Source organism: Aptenodytes patagonicus, chromosome 13, assembly GCF_965638725.1.
Source record: "Aptenodytes patagonicus chromosome 13, bAptPat1.pri.cur, whole genome shotgun sequence".
NCBI classification, from domain to species: Eukaryota; Metazoa; Chordata; class Aves; order Sphenisciformes; family Spheniscidae; genus Aptenodytes; species Aptenodytes patagonicus.
This window is the reverse complement of record NC_134961.1, coordinates 5,857,518-5,875,139: the sequence shown is the minus strand read 5'-3', so window position 1 is coordinate 5,875,139 and position 17,622 is coordinate 5,857,518. Positions and strand designations below refer to the sequence as shown.

General features: G+C 53.1%; 2 protein-coding genes across 4 annotated transcripts in view; one reads left to right on the top strand and one right to left on the bottom strand.

Annotated features, from left to right (window-relative positions):
- The first annotated feature begins 51 nt into the window (after positions 1–51).
- Positions 52–10,128, top strand: LOC143166685 (mesothelin-like protein). Its single transcript, XM_076351275.1, has 16 exons — positions 52–142; positions 3,066–3,097; positions 3,621–3,670; positions 4,257–4,377; positions 4,505–4,590; positions 5,025–5,151; positions 5,237–5,427; positions 5,526–5,616; positions 5,710–5,854; positions 6,501–6,685; positions 6,887–7,042; positions 7,229–7,362; positions 7,636–7,769; positions 7,929–8,029; positions 8,262–9,303; positions 10,027–10,128. The coding sequence occupies exons 1-16, from the start codon at positions 52–54 to the stop codon at positions 10,107–10,109; spliced, it is 2,769 nt and encodes a 922-aa protein (XP_076207390.1). The 3' UTR covers positions 10,110–10,128.
- Positions 10,129–11,478: 1,350 nt separating this feature from the next.
- MSLN (mesothelin) overlaps positions 11,479–17,622 on the bottom strand; it is a 62,487-nt gene continuing 56,343 nt past the window's right edge. For all 3 annotated transcript variants that reach the window (XM_076351203.1, XM_076351205.1, XM_076351204.1), the window contains exons 22-30: positions 17,200–17,290; positions 16,693–16,804; positions 16,273–16,457; positions 15,297–15,443; positions 14,932–15,065; positions 14,232–14,359; positions 13,521–13,615; positions 12,781–12,970; positions 11,479–12,043 (exon numbers count right to left, since the gene is read on the bottom strand). In XM_076351203.1, coding sequence (XP_076207318.1) covers positions 11,949–12,043; positions 12,781–12,970; positions 13,521–13,615; positions 14,232–14,359; positions 14,932–15,065; positions 15,297–15,443; positions 16,273–16,457; positions 16,693–16,804; positions 17,200–17,290 — 1,177 coding nt within the window. In that variant the 3' untranslated portion in view covers positions 11,479–11,948. The remainder of the gene's footprint in view (positions 12,044–12,780; positions 12,971–13,520; positions 13,616–14,231; positions 14,360–14,931; positions 15,066–15,296; positions 15,444–16,272; positions 16,458–16,692; positions 16,805–17,199; positions 17,291–17,622) is intronic.

Genomic DNA, 17,622 nt, shown 5'->3' with positions numbered 1-17,622 from the left:
TCTGGTCTCTCAATCCCCGCCGCGCCGCGCAGGCCAGCGCATTGCTGCAGCATGGCGGGTGCGGTGCTGGGGGCTTCCAGGAATGAGCCCGGACCGGCACAGCGGGACCGGCCCCAGGGCTCCAACCCGGCCAACCTGTTGTGTGAGCACCGGCGCTCATCCTCACCCTGCTCAAATCCCCCTGGCCGAAACCACCGGGATTGTCTACCTGAAAGCCCTCCTGGATTTAGTAACTCTGACACAGATGACCGAGGATGCCCGGGGTGGCTGGAGCAGATGCTGCTGCCCCAGCTCTTCCCCTGCCCGTCCCTGCCCATCCCTACCCGCTGCCCACACCGGCCAACACCAGCGGCTGGGATTGTCCTGAACCAAATAGCAGAGGTGGAAGAAAAACTCCTCATTTGGAAACACCGCAGCACTCCCTGGCAGGGAAATGGGGGAGCAGCCCCAGGGCTGCCAGTGTTTAAGGGGTGCACAGGGAAAGCTGCCGCCACGTGTGATTTCTATATAACTCTTGTACATGAACGGTCATTCCTCAGGTTGGAGCAGCTGGAAAAGTGAGTGAAGACCCAAAGGAATTATTTGCAGTCTTCAGGTTGTGAGATTTTTAAGGTTATAAACCTGGCAAGGGCAGAGAAGCAGCTGGGTAAGAGGAGGGAGCATTTCCAGCCCGCCCAGCATGGGGAGATGCAGTCAGAGTCCACCACCGACCCGCCAAGCCCCCGGGGGACAGGGCTTGGGCAGATGTTTCCCGGCACGTTCAGGTTTGGGGTGGATGCTCCTGTGCCTGTTCCTCCTGAGGTTGTTTCAGGGCCAGTTTTAAGCTCCATGGGAACATGGTGGATGCGGTGACCCGCAAACGGGCCCTGATGTGCCCCTGCCCTCCCGCTCCAGCCCCCTCTGGCCGGCAAGCCCGCGGCAGGGGCCGTGTCCCACCAGCAGCCTCGTAGCAAACAGGTTTCTGTAATTTTACCACTCCAACAAGAACTATTTTAATAGCAAACCCTTCCAAAACAGAAACCAGAAACACCCGCGGGCGTTGACCAAGCCCTGGTGCTGCAGGACCGGTTGCTTGGTGGGGGACGGGGACACCAGCCGGCAGCACCGGGGGATGGCTAACCCTGCTCAGCGCCGCAGGTCCAGGGACCCTTTGCGAAGGCTGATGCCCCCAAACCCGGCCGAGCGGGTGAGGCGGCCAGCCCAGCCGACCGCTGCCAACTGCTCTCGCCCTTCCCTTCTCCTGGGATAAATGCTCAGATAACGTTCGCTGCTGCACAGCATCGGGCTCCTCTGGGTTTTCATCACACAGCCTCGGAAAAGCTTTGCTTCCTTTCTTTTTGGTCTCCTTCTTCATGGCACGTGCTGGACGGCATTTCAGTGCGTGATCAGAAATGGCAGGGAGAAAGCTGTAAAAAGGGGAATGGGATTGTCCATGGCCAAGGCAAAAAGGACGGGCACGAGGGAAGCACCTCCCTGAGGGGTGCTGAGCCCATCACCAAGGACTCGTCTGTTCCGCACTCCAGTTGCCCTATAAAATATACCCCCGAATAGCTCAAAGGTTTTTCACTAACTGGGAGGACCTTTGTCTCCCTCAGCACAGAAATTACCAAACCAGAGGATTTAACTCATTTGCCCCAAAGTTCAAAGTGACCCTTAACAAAGGAAAAAAAACCCAGACCAGGAGAGAAAGCAGCTTTACAAAACACTGTTGAGAAACTGCCCCGTCACACCCCGTTTTCAGAGCAACATCCCCACCCCGCAGCAGATAAGTGCTGAGCCGTCCCTGGCGCTGCCCATCCCCGGCCACCGCAGGTGGGTGAGCACCTTCCCCGGCTGAGCAGCGCCGAATCCTCGTCGCCGAGCCAAGTCCCCCCGGACGGAGAGCGACTTGGCAAGGCCACCGGTGGGATTTAGGGAACATGATGAGGCTTAGCGGAAAAATTACTCACATCTAGTTCGAAGGGCAATAAGCTAATTGCTCTGGGCAGCGCTGAGCAGCCCATCGACGGCACTTCTAGAGTGGGGATTTATTTTCCATTGGGGGTTTCTAGCTGAGGGGTGTGGAGTCGGGTACAGGGGGAGGGCAACGCCTGCTGGTGCTCCGCCACTGGGTTACACTGGTTTTCTCCCAGTCTGTGCTGGTGTGGTCCCATGTGGAGCCGGGGGATGGAGGGGGACCCTGGCCCTGCAGGGCACAGGCGGGAGCGGGGCTCTGGGTGTCCGAGAGGACAATTTATTGTGGAGTTTCTTTGAATAATGGATGGAGAATGAAATTCTGTTTTCTGATATATAGGATTTAAAACGCCTGCCTTGGTTGCGGGGGGTTTGTGCAGGCACTCACAGAGCACGGGTGGGCACGCTGAGCCGCCGTACTCCCACGGCTCCAGCCCCAGCATCGGATGAAAGAATCGGCTGCAGGACCCCCCCGGCACCTTCCCCAGCCCAGCCGGCAGCCAGCACCGTCCCAGCGCGTGGGACGCGGCTCCCCGTTTGCGCTCTGTGCTCACCTGACCCGCGCCAAGGACGAAGCCCCGGCACAGGCAGCATGGTGCGGGCAGCCCCGGCCCGGGCAGCCATCGCTCTCTCTTTCCGTGAGTTACATCTTGTCCCCCTAAAGCTGACCCCATCCCAGCACCCCCTTCCACCCTCCGGCACTGGGGATGCTCCAGCCCGCGCTGCTTTTCATTCCCAACCCACTTGGCTTTGGCACTCCCTGCGCTCTGCTTTGTGCCCCCTTCAGCACCCGCAGGCAGTGGGAGTTTTTCCCAGCTGCAGCCGGCACCGCATTAGAAATCCGCACAGACAGATTTCCAGGGGCAGATTTATCACTTTTTGTCTTCTAAACCCACCCTGAGGCACCCTGGGTTGCCCGGGCTGGCGCAGGCTGCAGGGCAGTACGGGGGGCTGCTCTCTGCATAGTGTTTGCCAGCATTTACTAAACATTATTAAATTGACAAAGAAAAGGCCCTTCCCAGACTTTAAACCTGGAGCTGCTTTAGAACATGCCCCGACCGTCTGTACGTACGGTCATGGATGTTTTATAACCCGCTCCCGCTTCGTTGCAGGTTTCTCCGCAGACCTCTTGAAAGCAGCAGCGGTGAGTCACCACCGGCTGCTCCAGTGGCTCTGAATACGCCAGGGCTTTGCCAAAACCTCGCAGCTGGTGCCAGGAGCGGCAGAGCCGCCGCGGTTCCCCCAGTCCTCGGCTCCAGGGAGGCAAAGCCATCGCCTCCCCACTGGCCCCCTGTGCAGCCTGTGGCCTGTCCCTGTCCCATCCCGTCCCTCACTTACCTGCTGCCTGGCAGCCTCCCTGCCCTGCTCCCAAACCGAGGGCTGGGACCCTAAACCTGATGGGCACCCAGCCCCCCCAGCTCCGGGGAAGCAGGGACAGCCCCGCTGTTGAAGGGTCCCCACTCCTGAGAGCGGCTGCGGTGGCTTTTGCCCCCACACGTAACCCAGGGCAGCCTCGGGGCTGCGGCAGTTCTCAGCTGCCTACAGCTTGTGGGCCGGTCTGGGCGCACCGGCCAGGTCAGATCCCATTCCCCCCTCGGTCCCTGCGTTTAAAAGCCCTTCTTCCCGTTCCTTGCTGGGGCTGAGCGTCCCCCCGTCCTCCTCCCCAGGCTGCCCTGATCGTCGGAGCCGTCCTGTCCGCCACCGAGCAACATGCTGAGTAAGTACCGGCCCCAGCCGGGGTCTCTGACAAGCGGGGGCGTCTCAGGGGGCGCAGGCAGTGGGGCCGGCGTGGGTGGATGTTGCATTTCTCCCCACATCCGTGTCACGGCTGCTGTGTCAGGTCACTTGGGCTGGAGAGGGTCTAGAGCCTTGCGCAGCCGGTTCTGGTGCTGGCACCGAGGGTGGGATTTCAGCTGCATCGGCTTTTGTTGTAGCACAAACACACCAAGAATTTCCTTTCCTTTACGAGGCTGACGCAGATGCAACGGGAGCCTCCCCCAAGGCGAAATCCAGGCTCTGCTGGTTTCTTCCTCACCCAAAGCCTGGGGTATGGTGGGCACCTCTGCCACCACCCCGGCACGTGGGGATGGGCACCCTCATGCCTGCAGGGCATCCCCTTCAGCACCACCCCGGCACTGGCATTAAGGGACATTTTCATGACACCCCATGTTATTCCCACTTACCCCACGCAGCCATGGTCAGGGTGAAGGGGGATTTCCGAAGGGAACGAGCGGGTTCATCCTCTGTGAGGTGTTGGAGAGCTCAGGTGGATGGTGAAATGCAACTGTGCCTCCGCAACGCAGGCTCTCGGCCTCGGTCCTGCAAGGTTTCCAGTGCATCCCAGCCAGCGACCTGCCTGCTGCCGACATCCTCGCGTTTGCCCAGGGATTGCAAAACAAAACAGTGGAGCTGAGCAGTGCCCAGGTGGGCAGGGGCAGGAGTGGGGGCTGCAAACCCCACGGAGCCCGACGGGGCACGGGGAGCTGGGGGTGCCGGGGCGAAGGGGCTCTCACCGCCTTGGCATTGACAAGACAAGCCTCTCTCCGCCCAGCTGTCCTGCCTGGCCAGGCTGCTCGCTGCCAAGAACCTGACGGACGATTTTGGCAGGTACCCGCCAGACCTGCTGCTCTTCTTCGGGTGAGTATCAAGGGCAGCACGCAGCTGCGGTTCTGGTGCCGAATCACGCCATGGGGCACGCGGGAGCTCTGCGTGGGAGAAGAGTATTACAAAAATTGCCCACATCTGCGGGCACCTTCAGACCCGCATGGGGCATTTCCAGCCCTGCAGACCCCCTGGTCCTCTCCTCGCCCCACTCCTCTCTGAGGCTGGGGCCATGCTGGCCACGGCATGGGGTGCATGGGGTCGGGCAACCCCCATTCCGAGACATCCTCCCCAGGGAAGAGGAGACCCCCCAGCTCTGTCCAACTCTGCAGCTCATTGCTCAGAAGGGAGCAACAGTTTAAAACTACTTTCCCCATGCCCACAAAGAGCAACATTAAAGATCTCCTGCCCAGACACGAGGAGCCCTTCGCCCCATTCCTCCCCGCCGCGCTGACTCTTGCTCCCCGCAGCTCGGCTGAGGTGCGCAGTGGGACCTGCAAAGCGTTTTACGCCCGAGCTTCCCGTGGGAACCTGGACCTGCTGCCCAGGGGCTCAGCCCAGCGGACGGGGCTGCTGCGTAGGGCGCTGACCTGCCTGGTGAGTGGGGGCCGAGCCGGGGGGTGGCCAGGGTCCCCCATACCCCGCACCAGCATTTGTATGAGGGCTGGGTCGTCTCTCCCAGGGGGTGAGGAGCAGCCGCCTGCACCCCGAGCAGCTCGGCAGCCTCGGGACGCTGGTGTGCGACATGGAGCCAGAGACCATCGTGGCCTCGGACCCTGGCATCCTGGAGAACCTGAAGCTCTGCCCAGCGCTGACGGGGGCCCAACGGGATGCCCTCAACGCTGTGCTCCTCGAGGGGGACACAGTGTACAGGTAAGGAGCCTTTGTCTGCTCTTACGGGGTGGGCGACAAGCAGGAGGGATGGCATACCCATGAAGATGCTGAGCTGGTTCTTCTCCTGACGGCCACAGGGATCCTTCGAGCTGGGATTTATGGACTCTGCAAAATTTGGGGCCACTTGTGCTGTCTTTGAACCAGACCACGCTGAGCTTGGTGGCCAAGGTAAGTCCCCTCCTCGAGACCTCGGGGTGAGTTGCCCATCAGCCAGGCCAGCCCTGAGGCTGCAGGACCCAGCACCCTCTGCCCCCCCGGCAGGCAGCGCGGGAGGCTTTCAGCAGGAGCATCGCGGCCGCGTACGGCAGCCAGGGACGTTCCCAGCGGGAGAAGTCCCTGACCCTCCTCAGGGCCTTTGCAGCAGCATCGGCTTCGTCTCATCCCAGGCTGAAGCGGAGCGCAGACTGTGAGTGTTTCCCTTCGCCGCCGCCAGTCCAGACGAGTTCAGAGCTCTTGGGGGGGAAAAATGCCCCCAGCTGGTCGGCATCTGGATGTTCCCCCAGGGAAGGGGACAGGACCAGGCAGAAAGCTGTGGGATTCCCTGTAAAGTAACTGGGGAGACTGGGGAAATGTCCTTACAGCACACTGGGGTGTTTGCTCTTAACCTGGGAGCTGCAATATGGCAGCAGCAGCTGGGAAGGAGCCGGGGTTGGGGAGAAAACTCCTGGAGCCGGGCAAGGGCAGCGCCAGAGGAGGATGCTGCAAGACCAGAGGATGCTCGTGTGGGTGACGTGAGAAAGGGTTCACTTTGCCGGAGCATTTTTAGTTGCCTTTAACAGGACAAAGCACAAGCGGCCTGCAGAAACATCAGCAGGTTCTTCAGGAATAACTTTAAGGGATGAAAGCAAATAAGGCGCCTTCATGGGTCGGGCACCCAGGGGGTGAGAGGTTGATTCACAGTCCCGCCCGGCAGGATGGGCTTGAGCTGCGTTATTGCAATTCCCTGTTCATTCGCCGGGGCTCTTCTGAGGGGCTCTGGGGCCCGCGGCAGGACCGGGGCCAGGCGGGAAGGAGGAAACGCCGTCTGCCTGACGTGCCCTCCCTGCCCGCAGGCTGCCTGTCCGCGCCCATCACGGCCAGCACCGTCTCTGACCCCCTCTTACTCATCGGCTACGACACCAGCGAGCAGTTCGACCTCTGCCTAAGCAATGAGGTTTTGAAAGCAAACCTGGAGCCTCTGCTGGAACAGCCGCTCACCGTGGAGTACCTCCGGGTCATGAAAAAAAAGCTGGAGCAGGTGATGGGTGACACAGGGCAGGAGCCCCCGTGCAGACACCCCCCCCCCCCCCCTTAGCACAGGCACGCTCCGGGATGGGCGAGACCTGCTGCGGGAACAGGCATCGCCGGCCACAGGGAGGAAGGCGCCCGAGTGGATCTGTTTCTGCCTTCTTTTCCCTTCCCTGACCCTCTTTTCTGCCCCGCTGGCCTGGCCCTACAGATTTACCCGTCAGGGATCCCGGAGGAGCAGCTGAAGCTGTTGGGGCCGCTGTCCCGCCAGTACACAGCAGAGGAGATCAGCCTGTGGCTGGTGACATCCAGCGACACGCTCTCCGCCCTGCTCGACCCCTCGGATGGCAAGTGGGAGGCTCCCCAGGTAAACCCACGGCAGCAGCGGGGCACTGGTGCTGGTGAACCCAAACCGGGATCGCTCGGTGCCCAAGCCCAGCTCGGGGCAAAGGCATTGCCCAAGGGCGGCACGGTGGTTTTGCAGCACACACACTTCTACCGGGAGCATCTTCCTTCCCTGCCTGCGTGCAACCGCGTGAACTGTTTCTCCCAGGTCCGGCAGCTGCTCAGCAGGTACCTGGCCCTGGGGGGCACCTTGACCGGGCCCTTGCTTCGGAAAGTCGGTGGGAGAAACCTGTGTAATCTGCAGGAGGAGCAGATCAATCAAATATCTCCAGAAGCAATCAGGTAAGCCACTTTTTAGGGATGCTTTTCAGTCCTGTGAGGCCCCTGGGACCACGAGGGAAGCGGATGGTGGGATGGCAGACTCCCACCTCCGTTTCTTCTCTGCCCGCTCGCAGGCAGCGTGGAGGGATGACCGCGTCCCGCTTCCAGCTCCCACCTGAGCCACCGGCACCGTGGGCAGGGACAGACCACCCTCTCTCCTGGCCAACAAAAGGGCTTTAGCTGTGGTTTTGGGTTGTGCCCCCGGCTCTAACCTGTGACCCTCCCTCTCCCCAGGACTGCTGGACAATTAAACATTTCTTCTTGCTCTCAAACCAAGAAGGACCAACTCTACAGAAAAGCCCAGGAGGCCTTTGCTGGCCAGGCTGGCACCACCGAGGCGTATTACTGCAGGATTTGGCCGTACCTGGGTAGGTGTTTCAGCCTTCGCCCTCCTTCCCACGGCGACCGAGGTTGTATAGCTCTTCCTCGGCCAGAGGGGTTTATCACTCTAGCAGTCTCCAAAACCCCTCTCTCCCAGCACTGGAAGTGTTTGCACGTGTCCAGGTGCCCCATACGCTTTCTTTAAGGTGGAGCTCCAGCAAAGGACCTGAAAGACTTGGCTAAAACTGGGGTTGCCATAGACATGGACATGGACACCTTTCTTGCCCTAAATCCTGATGAACTGCAGGTACGTCCCCGGTACGCTGCTGCAATTCTCCCCGCTGAAGGGCAGGGCTAGTCGAGTGCTGGGCGGTGGGGTTCGAGGTCGCAGGCCCATCAGATCACTGAGTCTCTATTTTTTTACCTTTTTAAATTTTCTTCTGGAAGTTATTACTTGCTCTGCAGTCCCGTTAGAAAAGCACTTCGTGGCGATGCTGGCTGCGAGGATGAACAAGGATGATGTTGTACGTGTATTGCAGAAACTCAGTGTCACGGATGTGAAAAATTTGCTTGGGAAAAACCTCCCTTACCTGAAGGAAGCTGAAAATGAGACCTCGGTGATGCGCTGGGTGAAGAGACAGTCCCAGCGGGAACTGGACTGTACCCTGGGAATTGGACTGCAAGGGGGGACGGGGGACCCCGGCCCCGCGGGGACGACCACCCCTCCTCACCCGACCGCCTCAGCCAGTATCACCCCCACGGCCACCGTCCCCGCGCCCACCACCCTCCTCACCGTCCCCACCCCTACTGCCATTAGCAGCCACCCTACCACTAATTCAAGTACCGGCCCCCACAAGGCCCCCACCCCAAGCACTATCAGCCCAACCCCCCTTAACAGCACTCCCCCACACGCTTACACCGCTGCCCCCAGTGCTGCTGCGAGTCCTGCTGCCACCTCCACCGCCCGACCTGCTCCGACCACTGGGTCCATCATCCCATGCTCCATCCACCAGTCTGCCACCTCAAACAAGGCCACCCCCCCTGCTGTCACCCTCCTCACCACCATCTTTGCTGCTGTCAACCCCAGTGCCACCTCTCCCAGCTCCGTCCCACCCCCTGCTCTCACACGCAGGGCCACCACCACCAGTGTTGTTACTAACCCGGCTGTTACCACCCGCAACACCAGCACCCCACTGGTGTCCATGAACCCCCCGGCACCTGGGGGTACCGCCCACCCCGCTCCTGCCACCCGTAACACCGCCACACCGAGCACCCACAATACTCCCAGCACCCTTGTCCCTAACTCCACCTCTGCACCCACTGCCACTGCAGCCACAGAGATGAACCTCCTTCCCCACAAGCCCACCCTGATTCCCAACTCCACCGTCTCCACCCAAAAGAGTGTTGTCTCCTCAACAGCCAAGACTACAACATTGGCTTGCAAGACCGGTGCCCCTCCAGCATTTCTCGGCCCCTCTTCCACCACCACCAGCAGTGAGGTCCCTAAAAAAACACCCGCAGGCGTGCCAGAGCCACTGAGACCAACACCTGGCGGCTACATCAACCTGCAACCTGAAGCTGGTAAGGTGTGAATGTTTGGAGTCAGGAAAGGCTTAGGAACCGATGGCGAGGCAGAAGTCTTCACTGACAAGCACTTTATTCTGGCCAGATTCAATACCGGCGTGCTGCTGTCCACAAGAAACCCCAAGTAGTTACTGGCTAGACAGGTAGCGATGTGTCTCTACAGGGCGTTACAGCCCCTGGATCTGGAGGGGAACCCATGAGCTCTCAAGTCCAAAAAGGTGCACCTTAAGATGTCTCGTCACCTTCTGAGCACGCAGCACCCCTCAACCGCTCTGCAGAAAGCTGGAGTAATTCCGTTAATGCCAATGCATTGTATATTTTTCACAAGGCAAGGATACGGCCTTCCGTATTTTAGCTGCACATAGTGTTTCTGACTAGGCATCACTGTAAAAGCCCTAAAATCTGAAGTCCTCTATCCTGACAGAGCTACATTCGTAGCTTTAATGACTCAAACAGATTTACTCCTGCTTTACGCTGGTAAAAGTAAGAAAGACTCAGTCCTGCTGACTATTCACAGCCAGGTGACATGTATAACGGGGGTGCAGGTCAGTGCCTGAAGGTGCAGGCGTGGGCAATGTCACAAAAGGCAGAAAAGTGTTGTCCCGACACGTGCGATCCTCTGGGGTACCTGAATCCCAAAGCAACTCTACTGCCCTGGCAGCTCACGTGTGCTGTTTGTCTGGATAATCCAATTCTTTCTCATCTGTCTTCTCCACCTAGGATCAGGATCCAGACTCTCCTCCTGCCTAGCGTACGTACTGACGGCAGCCGTGGGAAGCTCGCTGCTGCGAGGGCTTCTCTGACGCTGCCACCTCCAGCACCATACTCACTGGATCCCTCCTTTAATTTTCACCATGCTGCAAAATAACAATGCTGGCAAGTTCCTTGCTGAAAAGCAGAAACATGGGGAAGGAATAGAGTTTGTCCATTTGACACCAGCATGGAATTCGCTTATTATTTTTGAGGCTGGGCCAGTGAAAGGACGACAGATATTTTTCCAGCCCAAAGAAGCCCAACAGGTACTAACTAGCTAGTTGCTCTATAGAATACAATTATCAGCAATATTGACTGGGCTGGCAATGCGTTAATGCTGATAGCGGGCCCAGTTCTGCCAGCTTTACTCACACTGAGTGGTATTTTACTTCTAAGCAGTCCCACTGGGATCTGTTGAAACAGTGGGACAACTCAGGGATTTGAGTTACTGGCCATTGCAAGAGAAGCAGAATATGGCCCAGCAACGCAGTCTGAAAGCTCAGAGATCCATTAAATTGCATTTAACTTGTTTCATTAACTTATGAGATTGTTCAAACTACGCGAAACCTAGTTAGAGGGATGATTAACTGAAGACAGTTTATCTTGATTACTGTTGCAATGCTATATAATAAAACATCAATCAACTTCTTTCCTAATCAAATGTGTTCTTTGATGTGTTTAGTGCTTTGTAGTGTAGTTTTTCTAGCTAGCTTAAATCTAAACAGTTTCCACTTCTTTTGCTCTTTCTTCCTTAGCTAGTATCTCCTCCTCCAACAGCTCTACCGCAAGTGAGTGTTTCTCCCTCCAACTTGCAGATCTTGCACTTACTAGTTTCAATCTCCATGGGCTGAGGAGATTCTTGCATGTCATTTGTTGAGAGCTAGTCAAGGCATGATGAAACAAATCAAGATTTCTATCAGGGGATCCATGCTGTTAAAAATGCAGACTGTCTTTCTTACACTGGGCTCTGTCCCACCCTAGCTAGTGCCCCAGCACCACGGGATGCAGGCAGTGGGGAAGTGTCTCTTGCCACCCAGAAGTCTATTGAAGGACAGACCAGATTGTCCTGTTCTCTTTCTGTAAAGCATGGACAATGAACATTTATAATGACTTTGCAGACAGGCTCTCCTCCTAGGGGAAAACAGGGATTTCAGGGGCTGAATACAGGAGACACTGAGGCTTTTTTGGACAGAAACTCCCAATGAGTGGAAAAAAAAAGTGTTGAAAACCTTACACAAAGTTCTCATACCCTCCCCATGAGGAAGCAGAGAACAGCCTCAGCCCTTAGAGTTGCGTAGTCAACACCAAAGAAAAGTAACAGGCATGTTTGCCGTTCCTGACCATTTAATTTGGATCGATACCTGCAGACACGAAGGTGTGGGCAGCCTGAATGAAGAGAAGACAATAGCAACTAATCAATTTGCTTCTGGCATTTTTTACTTAGTTCCATTATTTATTTACAATCAGCCGGAAAACTTCACTCCCACTCAGAGGTCTTGGCAGTGTCAAGAGATCAGGCTCTTTGACAAATGTAATCGTTAACATGCAGAACAGCCAATTTGCTCACCCTTAAACCCACCAGGGTTGCACAGTAAAATATTGACGTCGTTTGTGTTGCAGTAATATGGCTGGGCCTTACCTGGGCTTGGTCTGTACAAAAGGCAAAGATCCTGCTCTGAAGAGTCTGAAACCTTCCCTTCAGAGAGAACACCGATTTTTTCTGAGTGATTTGAAAAAGAAAAGTACCTAAAAGTGAACCCTGGGCTGTGTAACAGTTGCCTGCTAGCACTGAGCATCCCCTCACCCCCGAGGCGTGGCTGTCCCCAACTGGCCTCAAAGCAGGTCACAGGCTGGTCCCCCTCATCTTGCTTTCTCTTGAAGGAAGATTTTCAAGACAAGACCGACATCATCAGGAAACTGATAAGCAGAGCAGGCAAGAGGTGGAGTGTCATGGCCACAGTACCCAGAGGGGCTGAGGATGGTGCTAGAAGAAAAAGAGGGGGCATCAGTGCAAAGAAATCAACAATTGAACCATTCCCCCATGAGGGAGAACACCTCTTTATGCCACATCCAGGGAAGATCTTTGGCTTTCTGACTAGGGCTTTCTAACCGGTAAATAGCCACCCCTAATAGGACCACCAAGTCATAGCCCAAATCCAACACAGAGCAGAAGAGGAAGCTCTGGAAGTGCTCACTCAGTTGAGGTGTTCAGTCAGCAAGGATGCTCTCAGTGGGATTACAGGATTGCTTCTCATCTTGGATCCAGAATTTGCTCTGCAAGGCTTAAGGCTCCTTGGCAGAAGTGAACTTGCTGCCCCTTGATGCTGCCAGGTGAAGGGAGGAGGTGAGCCCTGCCCAGTGCGTTTTACTGGGGCTGGGTGGATGGGTAGTGACAAGTGCCACTGGAAGGGGTCCACAGTAGCCCAGATCAACAGTCTCTGCTCTCTCGGCACAAAAGCAACCAGCAGGACTTTCCAGGGCCTTGGCACAAGCACTGCTGAGAGAAGGAGCAGAGCTGTTTGGCAGCGCTGCCCAAGGCCACCGCTTGCTTGAGCAAGGCCCTGACTCAGCGCCCTGGGAGCTACATCAGCTTGGTGCACTCACTTCTCTTTCACAGACAACTGAAAGCACTTTGCTTCCGTAAGACAGTTCTTCTCCTTGCTGTAACCCAAAAATAAATATTTAAAGCACAACAATCAGAGGTCCTAACATACTACGTACGCTGAAATTTGGGTATGACGATGTTCATGTAGCCTTCTTGTGTTCCCCCAGTAAGCCCAACATGCAGTTTATCCAGTTCTGACTGTTTCTGCCTTTGGACCCACTCCCGGATGGGAAACTTGTTCTGCCATTTCTCCAGATCTCCAAGATTCATCCCCAGCAAACCCTGAACCTCAGAAAGTGTCAGGCTCTAGGAGAAATCAAAGAGCAAGAATTATGGATGTAAATGCAGGAATGGAAACAATACCTCTGACCAAGGAACCGATGAGATTTCTACTAGCAAAAGTGTGAAGAACAAAACAAATTTCTGGCGAGTGGTTTCAGTTGGGACACTCTTGCCCCTTAGGTTTGGGGAATGAACACAATGGTTCCTCAAAGCCTATTTCTGTTATCCGCTGATGACAAGTTTCCTACACCCAAGTTGGGGCCCCAGTCCCTGCCCAAATCGCTGGGCTTTCTTCCAAAATCGATGATATTACTGCTAACACTCTTGTTAAAAGATTTGTCACATAGCTGTGGAGTGTAGTCTAGTGGACGCTTGTCTCCTGCTCCTGCCACCACTGCTACGAGAGCCTGCTATAAAGAAATTCCCCAGTAAGACTGGCTAAGCATCCATGTATGACTCCAATTCTGAATTTGATGAGTGACTCCTGATTTACACCAATGGACAATGCAACCAAAACCAACCACTTAACATGATATGAATATAAGGAGTCAAATAATTTCAAGATTCAGCTCACCATCAAAGAGTCTGTCCTTAACTTCGCCAAAGTACTAACTTTCATGTTCACGTTGTCCTTGCTTAGATCTCTGAGATCTGCACCAGGAGCACCCCCTGGGACCCAAAAGAGAAAGCATGTCAATGCATGGAGGACAGCCCTCAAATGAGCAGTGTTGTCTATCTGTATAAGCTGGAGCTATAATGATGTCTCATATAATGATGTCTTGGGGTGCTAACAGAGTGAGTTCCAACTGCAAAATATATGGATGCTACTTCATTTTGCTGGGGGGTATTACTGTATTGGCTGTTAAACCAATCTGTGACAATGCCAGACGCTAGACAGAGGGGTAAGAAGAGTTTGCTCAGGTTGTGAATAAATTCTTGGCGTAACAGGGAAAAATCTGTTTTGTGACATGGAGAATGGCTATGAGATAAGCGTTAAGCATTAGCAGCTTGATTTCTCGTGGATCTAGCAGATCTTACCCATCCCAGAAGTCATGAATTCGATTTTCCCTGTGATAGTCTGACAATTGATTTGGGCAACTTTAAGTCAGGTACAGAATCCTTCAAGAATATTTTATGCCATCTACAAGCTGGAAGGACCCAAACTCTCCAAAACTTTTAACAACTTGGCTTTGAAAATTTCTACATCTTAGATGGTATTTGATGCCTATTCAGTTTCTGGCTAAGAACTCTCTCTCCCCCCATAACATACTGTTCTTTTACATACCTAGATATGGTTCAATAAGCCCATAGTAAGCAGGTAAATAGTGCTGGTCTGAGAAAGCACGTTTTGCTTTAGCATATAAGATGTCTTTCGCAAGCTGTGAACAGGCTGAAAGATTCAGAGATGCCAGTCTGCAGAAAAATGAAGATTTAAGGAGAGAAAAGTTTTTACTATCTTCAACCTGAACAAATTTTGAACTATTCTGAGTATCTCTCTGGGATTCTCTACATAAGACAGGCTACCCCCTCTCCCTAGCAGATAGAAGAGGTATGGAGAGAAGCTAAGCGAAAAAAATAATGGCTCGGTCTCCTGCTCAAAATGGTAGGTCTTCTAAGTTATGATGGCTCTGATGGTGCATGATAAGTTTATGTATTTGCAAAGATAACGTTATTTCATTAATTTCATTTAGCAGTCTTTCAAAGGAATTCAAATTAAATTTAATTGACTGTCTTTTGCCTCTAGATAAAAGCATGCATGCAAACCATATCTGTTGTCAGCTGAGGTGCAGTAAAGAGAGTTTGACTGCAAATCTGAGCCCTCCCTGGCAGGACAGAGAACAGCAGGCTTTTAAACCTGGACACAGAGCAGGTACTAAGTTGCTTCCTAGATTTCCTTTCACTGACTGGAGAGAAAAGGAAACTGCACTTGCTGATGGGAAAAGTGCTTTTGCAAGAAGCCAAGAGCATCACAATATTTGACTCACTTCAAGCTGTTGGAGTCTATCACATTCAACTCATTTGCATTGAGAAGGCACACGTATTTCATACCAATTGCATTCAGTGCAGTGACATTCAAGGCATTTCCCAAGCCAATATATCGTTTAATCATTGCAGAAGCCTAGAAACACATTTAATTTTTTCAAAAGTTAACTTGAATCAGAATTTATGTTTTCATCCTCAAAAGAAAAACAAATGCAGTAATTGCAAAAATAAAACTGAATCATTTCAAATTATTTGTTTGGACCTCAAGGATGGGCCAATCATCTCTGAACCCACTAAGCTAGTCCTAAACCACCAGCTCCCAAACCAGGAAGCAAACATGGGCAAGAAAGCAAACCCAAATCCCCACCTGATCATCAGGGGGCTGATCTTTTAGCAAGGCAGCCAGTGTGTCAGCTGAAGTTATCTTCCATCTGGAAATGTCCTCAGGGGTGATGAAAGAAACGAGAGGGCCCAGTTTGGGGAACAGCCTTTCAGGATACCCATCAGGATATGTCTGTGGAAAGACCATTGTTATTGCTATGAACACTCATTATCATGCCTGTGCTTATGAATTTATGCTCTTTGCAAAATTAATGTGGAAAAGCCCAAAAGGACTGCAAGGAGTAAGAAACCAAAGCCAGTGAGATTCCATGAGCCCATCTGTCCTTTTTCTGCTTGATAGCTCAGGCGAGCAGGCCCCGGAGGAAGGAACAAAACCTGAAGCACTGTGAACTGACTCAACACAGACCTGAGTGGGCAGTATGCCTTGCAGTGGTGAAGGCTAATCAAATACCAGGCTTCCCTAGCAGCGGTACAGCCAGCAGGTCAAGGGAAGTGATTACTCCCCTCCATTTGGCTGGCACTTGTGAGACCACATCTGGATACTACATCCAGTTTTGGGCTCCCTGGTACAAGAAAGACTTTGACAAAGTCTAGCAAAGACTAGCAAGTCTAGCAGAGGGCCACGCTGGTCGGGGGGGCAGAAGCACACAACATACAAAGTGGAGCAGTGGGACTGAGGGAGCTGGGTTTTTTAGTCTGAAGAAGAGAAGACTAGGCAAGGATTTTATTACTGTCTTCAACTATCTAATGGGAGATTATAGGGAGGATGGAGCCACGCTCTTCTCAGAGGTGCACAGTGAAAGGATAAGGGCCAACAGGCGATGAAAATTCTGATTAGATATTAAGAAATACCTATTTTCACAGTAAAGGTAGTCAAACATTGGAAGAGGAGCCCAGAGAGATGGTGGAGTCTCAGTCCTTGAAGATACTTAAACTCAACTGGACAAGTCCCTGAGCAATCTCATCAACAGATAATTTGACATTCTTCAGCTTGGCATTACCTCATCCAGATTCTTCTTCAGCACAGCTAATTGCTGAGTAGTGAAGGAGTAGGTCAGTATCTGAGAGAGGTGATTCTCCAGAGAGACGTTCTTCAGGCAAGCATGTAACTCCTCAGGTGTGTACCAAATAGGCATCAAGTCATCGTTAAGAACCGTCTCTGTTATCTGCTTGCCAGGTGGACAGCCTGTTGAAGCAATTATCAAATGTGCTCAGTGTTAAATCCTTTTGCTTCAAGCTTTGAACGCTCCCTTGCTGGAGATGGACAGGTATGCAACCATGGATCCACCCTCCTCCTGGGTGACCTACCACCAAGTGTTTCACAATTCAACTCAGACATATTCAGGGAGACCCACAAGCACTAGGGTCAACCCTGATACCGGGGGAATGCTGCCATTATGGATCAGAGAAAGCTCCCATACCATCAGCACGCTTATGCCTAGTAGGCAGGAGTTCTTCGACAATGGTGGCCAGCTGTTCCCTTGACAGAGGTGAATCATGTGCAAAGTTTTTCAGCCAAAGAGTTAAAGCATTCTGCAAAGAAAATGTTATATGCTGCTATAAGCCTAGAGACCTTTCCTTGGTGAGCCAAAGGCAAATTTCTAAATCCTTAAACTCTATCATATCCCACGTCCCATAAATGATTTTATCTCCTCACAAAGCATTGTATATAGTTACTACTGCTTTCCACCTCTGGTACTCTTCTGACAGTTACAGGAAGAGGATGACAGCGATCTAGATCTGCAGTTCCAGGCTGTCAGCTTGATCAACCCTCACTTCTCATAGACCATCCATCCCCTTTGGCACCACACTTTTAGATGAAGACACTACTGAAAACATACTGGCTGAACAACCCCCATCATACTTCTTCCATACTGCAGGACCTAGGAGTGCTTCCCAAACTCCCCACACCTCTATGAATAACCCACCTTGGGGATCTTCTGCAAGATGCTGTGATCAAATACAGGAATCAATCCACTGAGCTCATTCAAGGTAAAAGCTGACCACGCTACCAGAGGCCTGCATACAAAAATTAGCAGGGATCAGCTTTCAAGGAAGAACAAAAAAAACCCCAAAAAACCCACCTTAAAAGCTGCCAGGATTATGTCCTTGTAACATTTGAAGTTAAGAAAATACAAGATTTAAATCCTAAAACTTCTTGATCACTTTCTGTTACATAAAACTTCATTCCACCAGAGCAGGAGCATTTGTTCATAACATGAAAAAGGGCAGCTGGATAGGAAAATGGCATTTAACAAATACATTATTTTCTTAAGCATGAAACTCAAAGAATATCTGCTGCTTACTATTGCCCAATTCAGTGCCAAGATCTCAGGGCATTTGACACAGGA

Bases quoted from the DNA above. Each gene is read 5' to 3' on its own strand.
- LOC143166685 (XM_076351275.1), top strand. From the start codon at position 52: ATGGCGGGTGCGGTGCTGGGGGCTTCCAGGAATGAGCCCGGACCGGCA. The intron at 5,617-5,709 runs GTAAGTCCCCTC...CCCCCCCGGCAG, and splicing joins CGCTGAGCTTGGTGGCCAAG to GCAGCGCGGGAGGCTTTCAG. The intron at 5,855-6,500 runs GTGAGTGTTTCC...CCCTGCCCGCAG, and splicing joins GCTGAAGCGGAGCGCAGACT to GCTGCCTGTCCGCGCCCATC.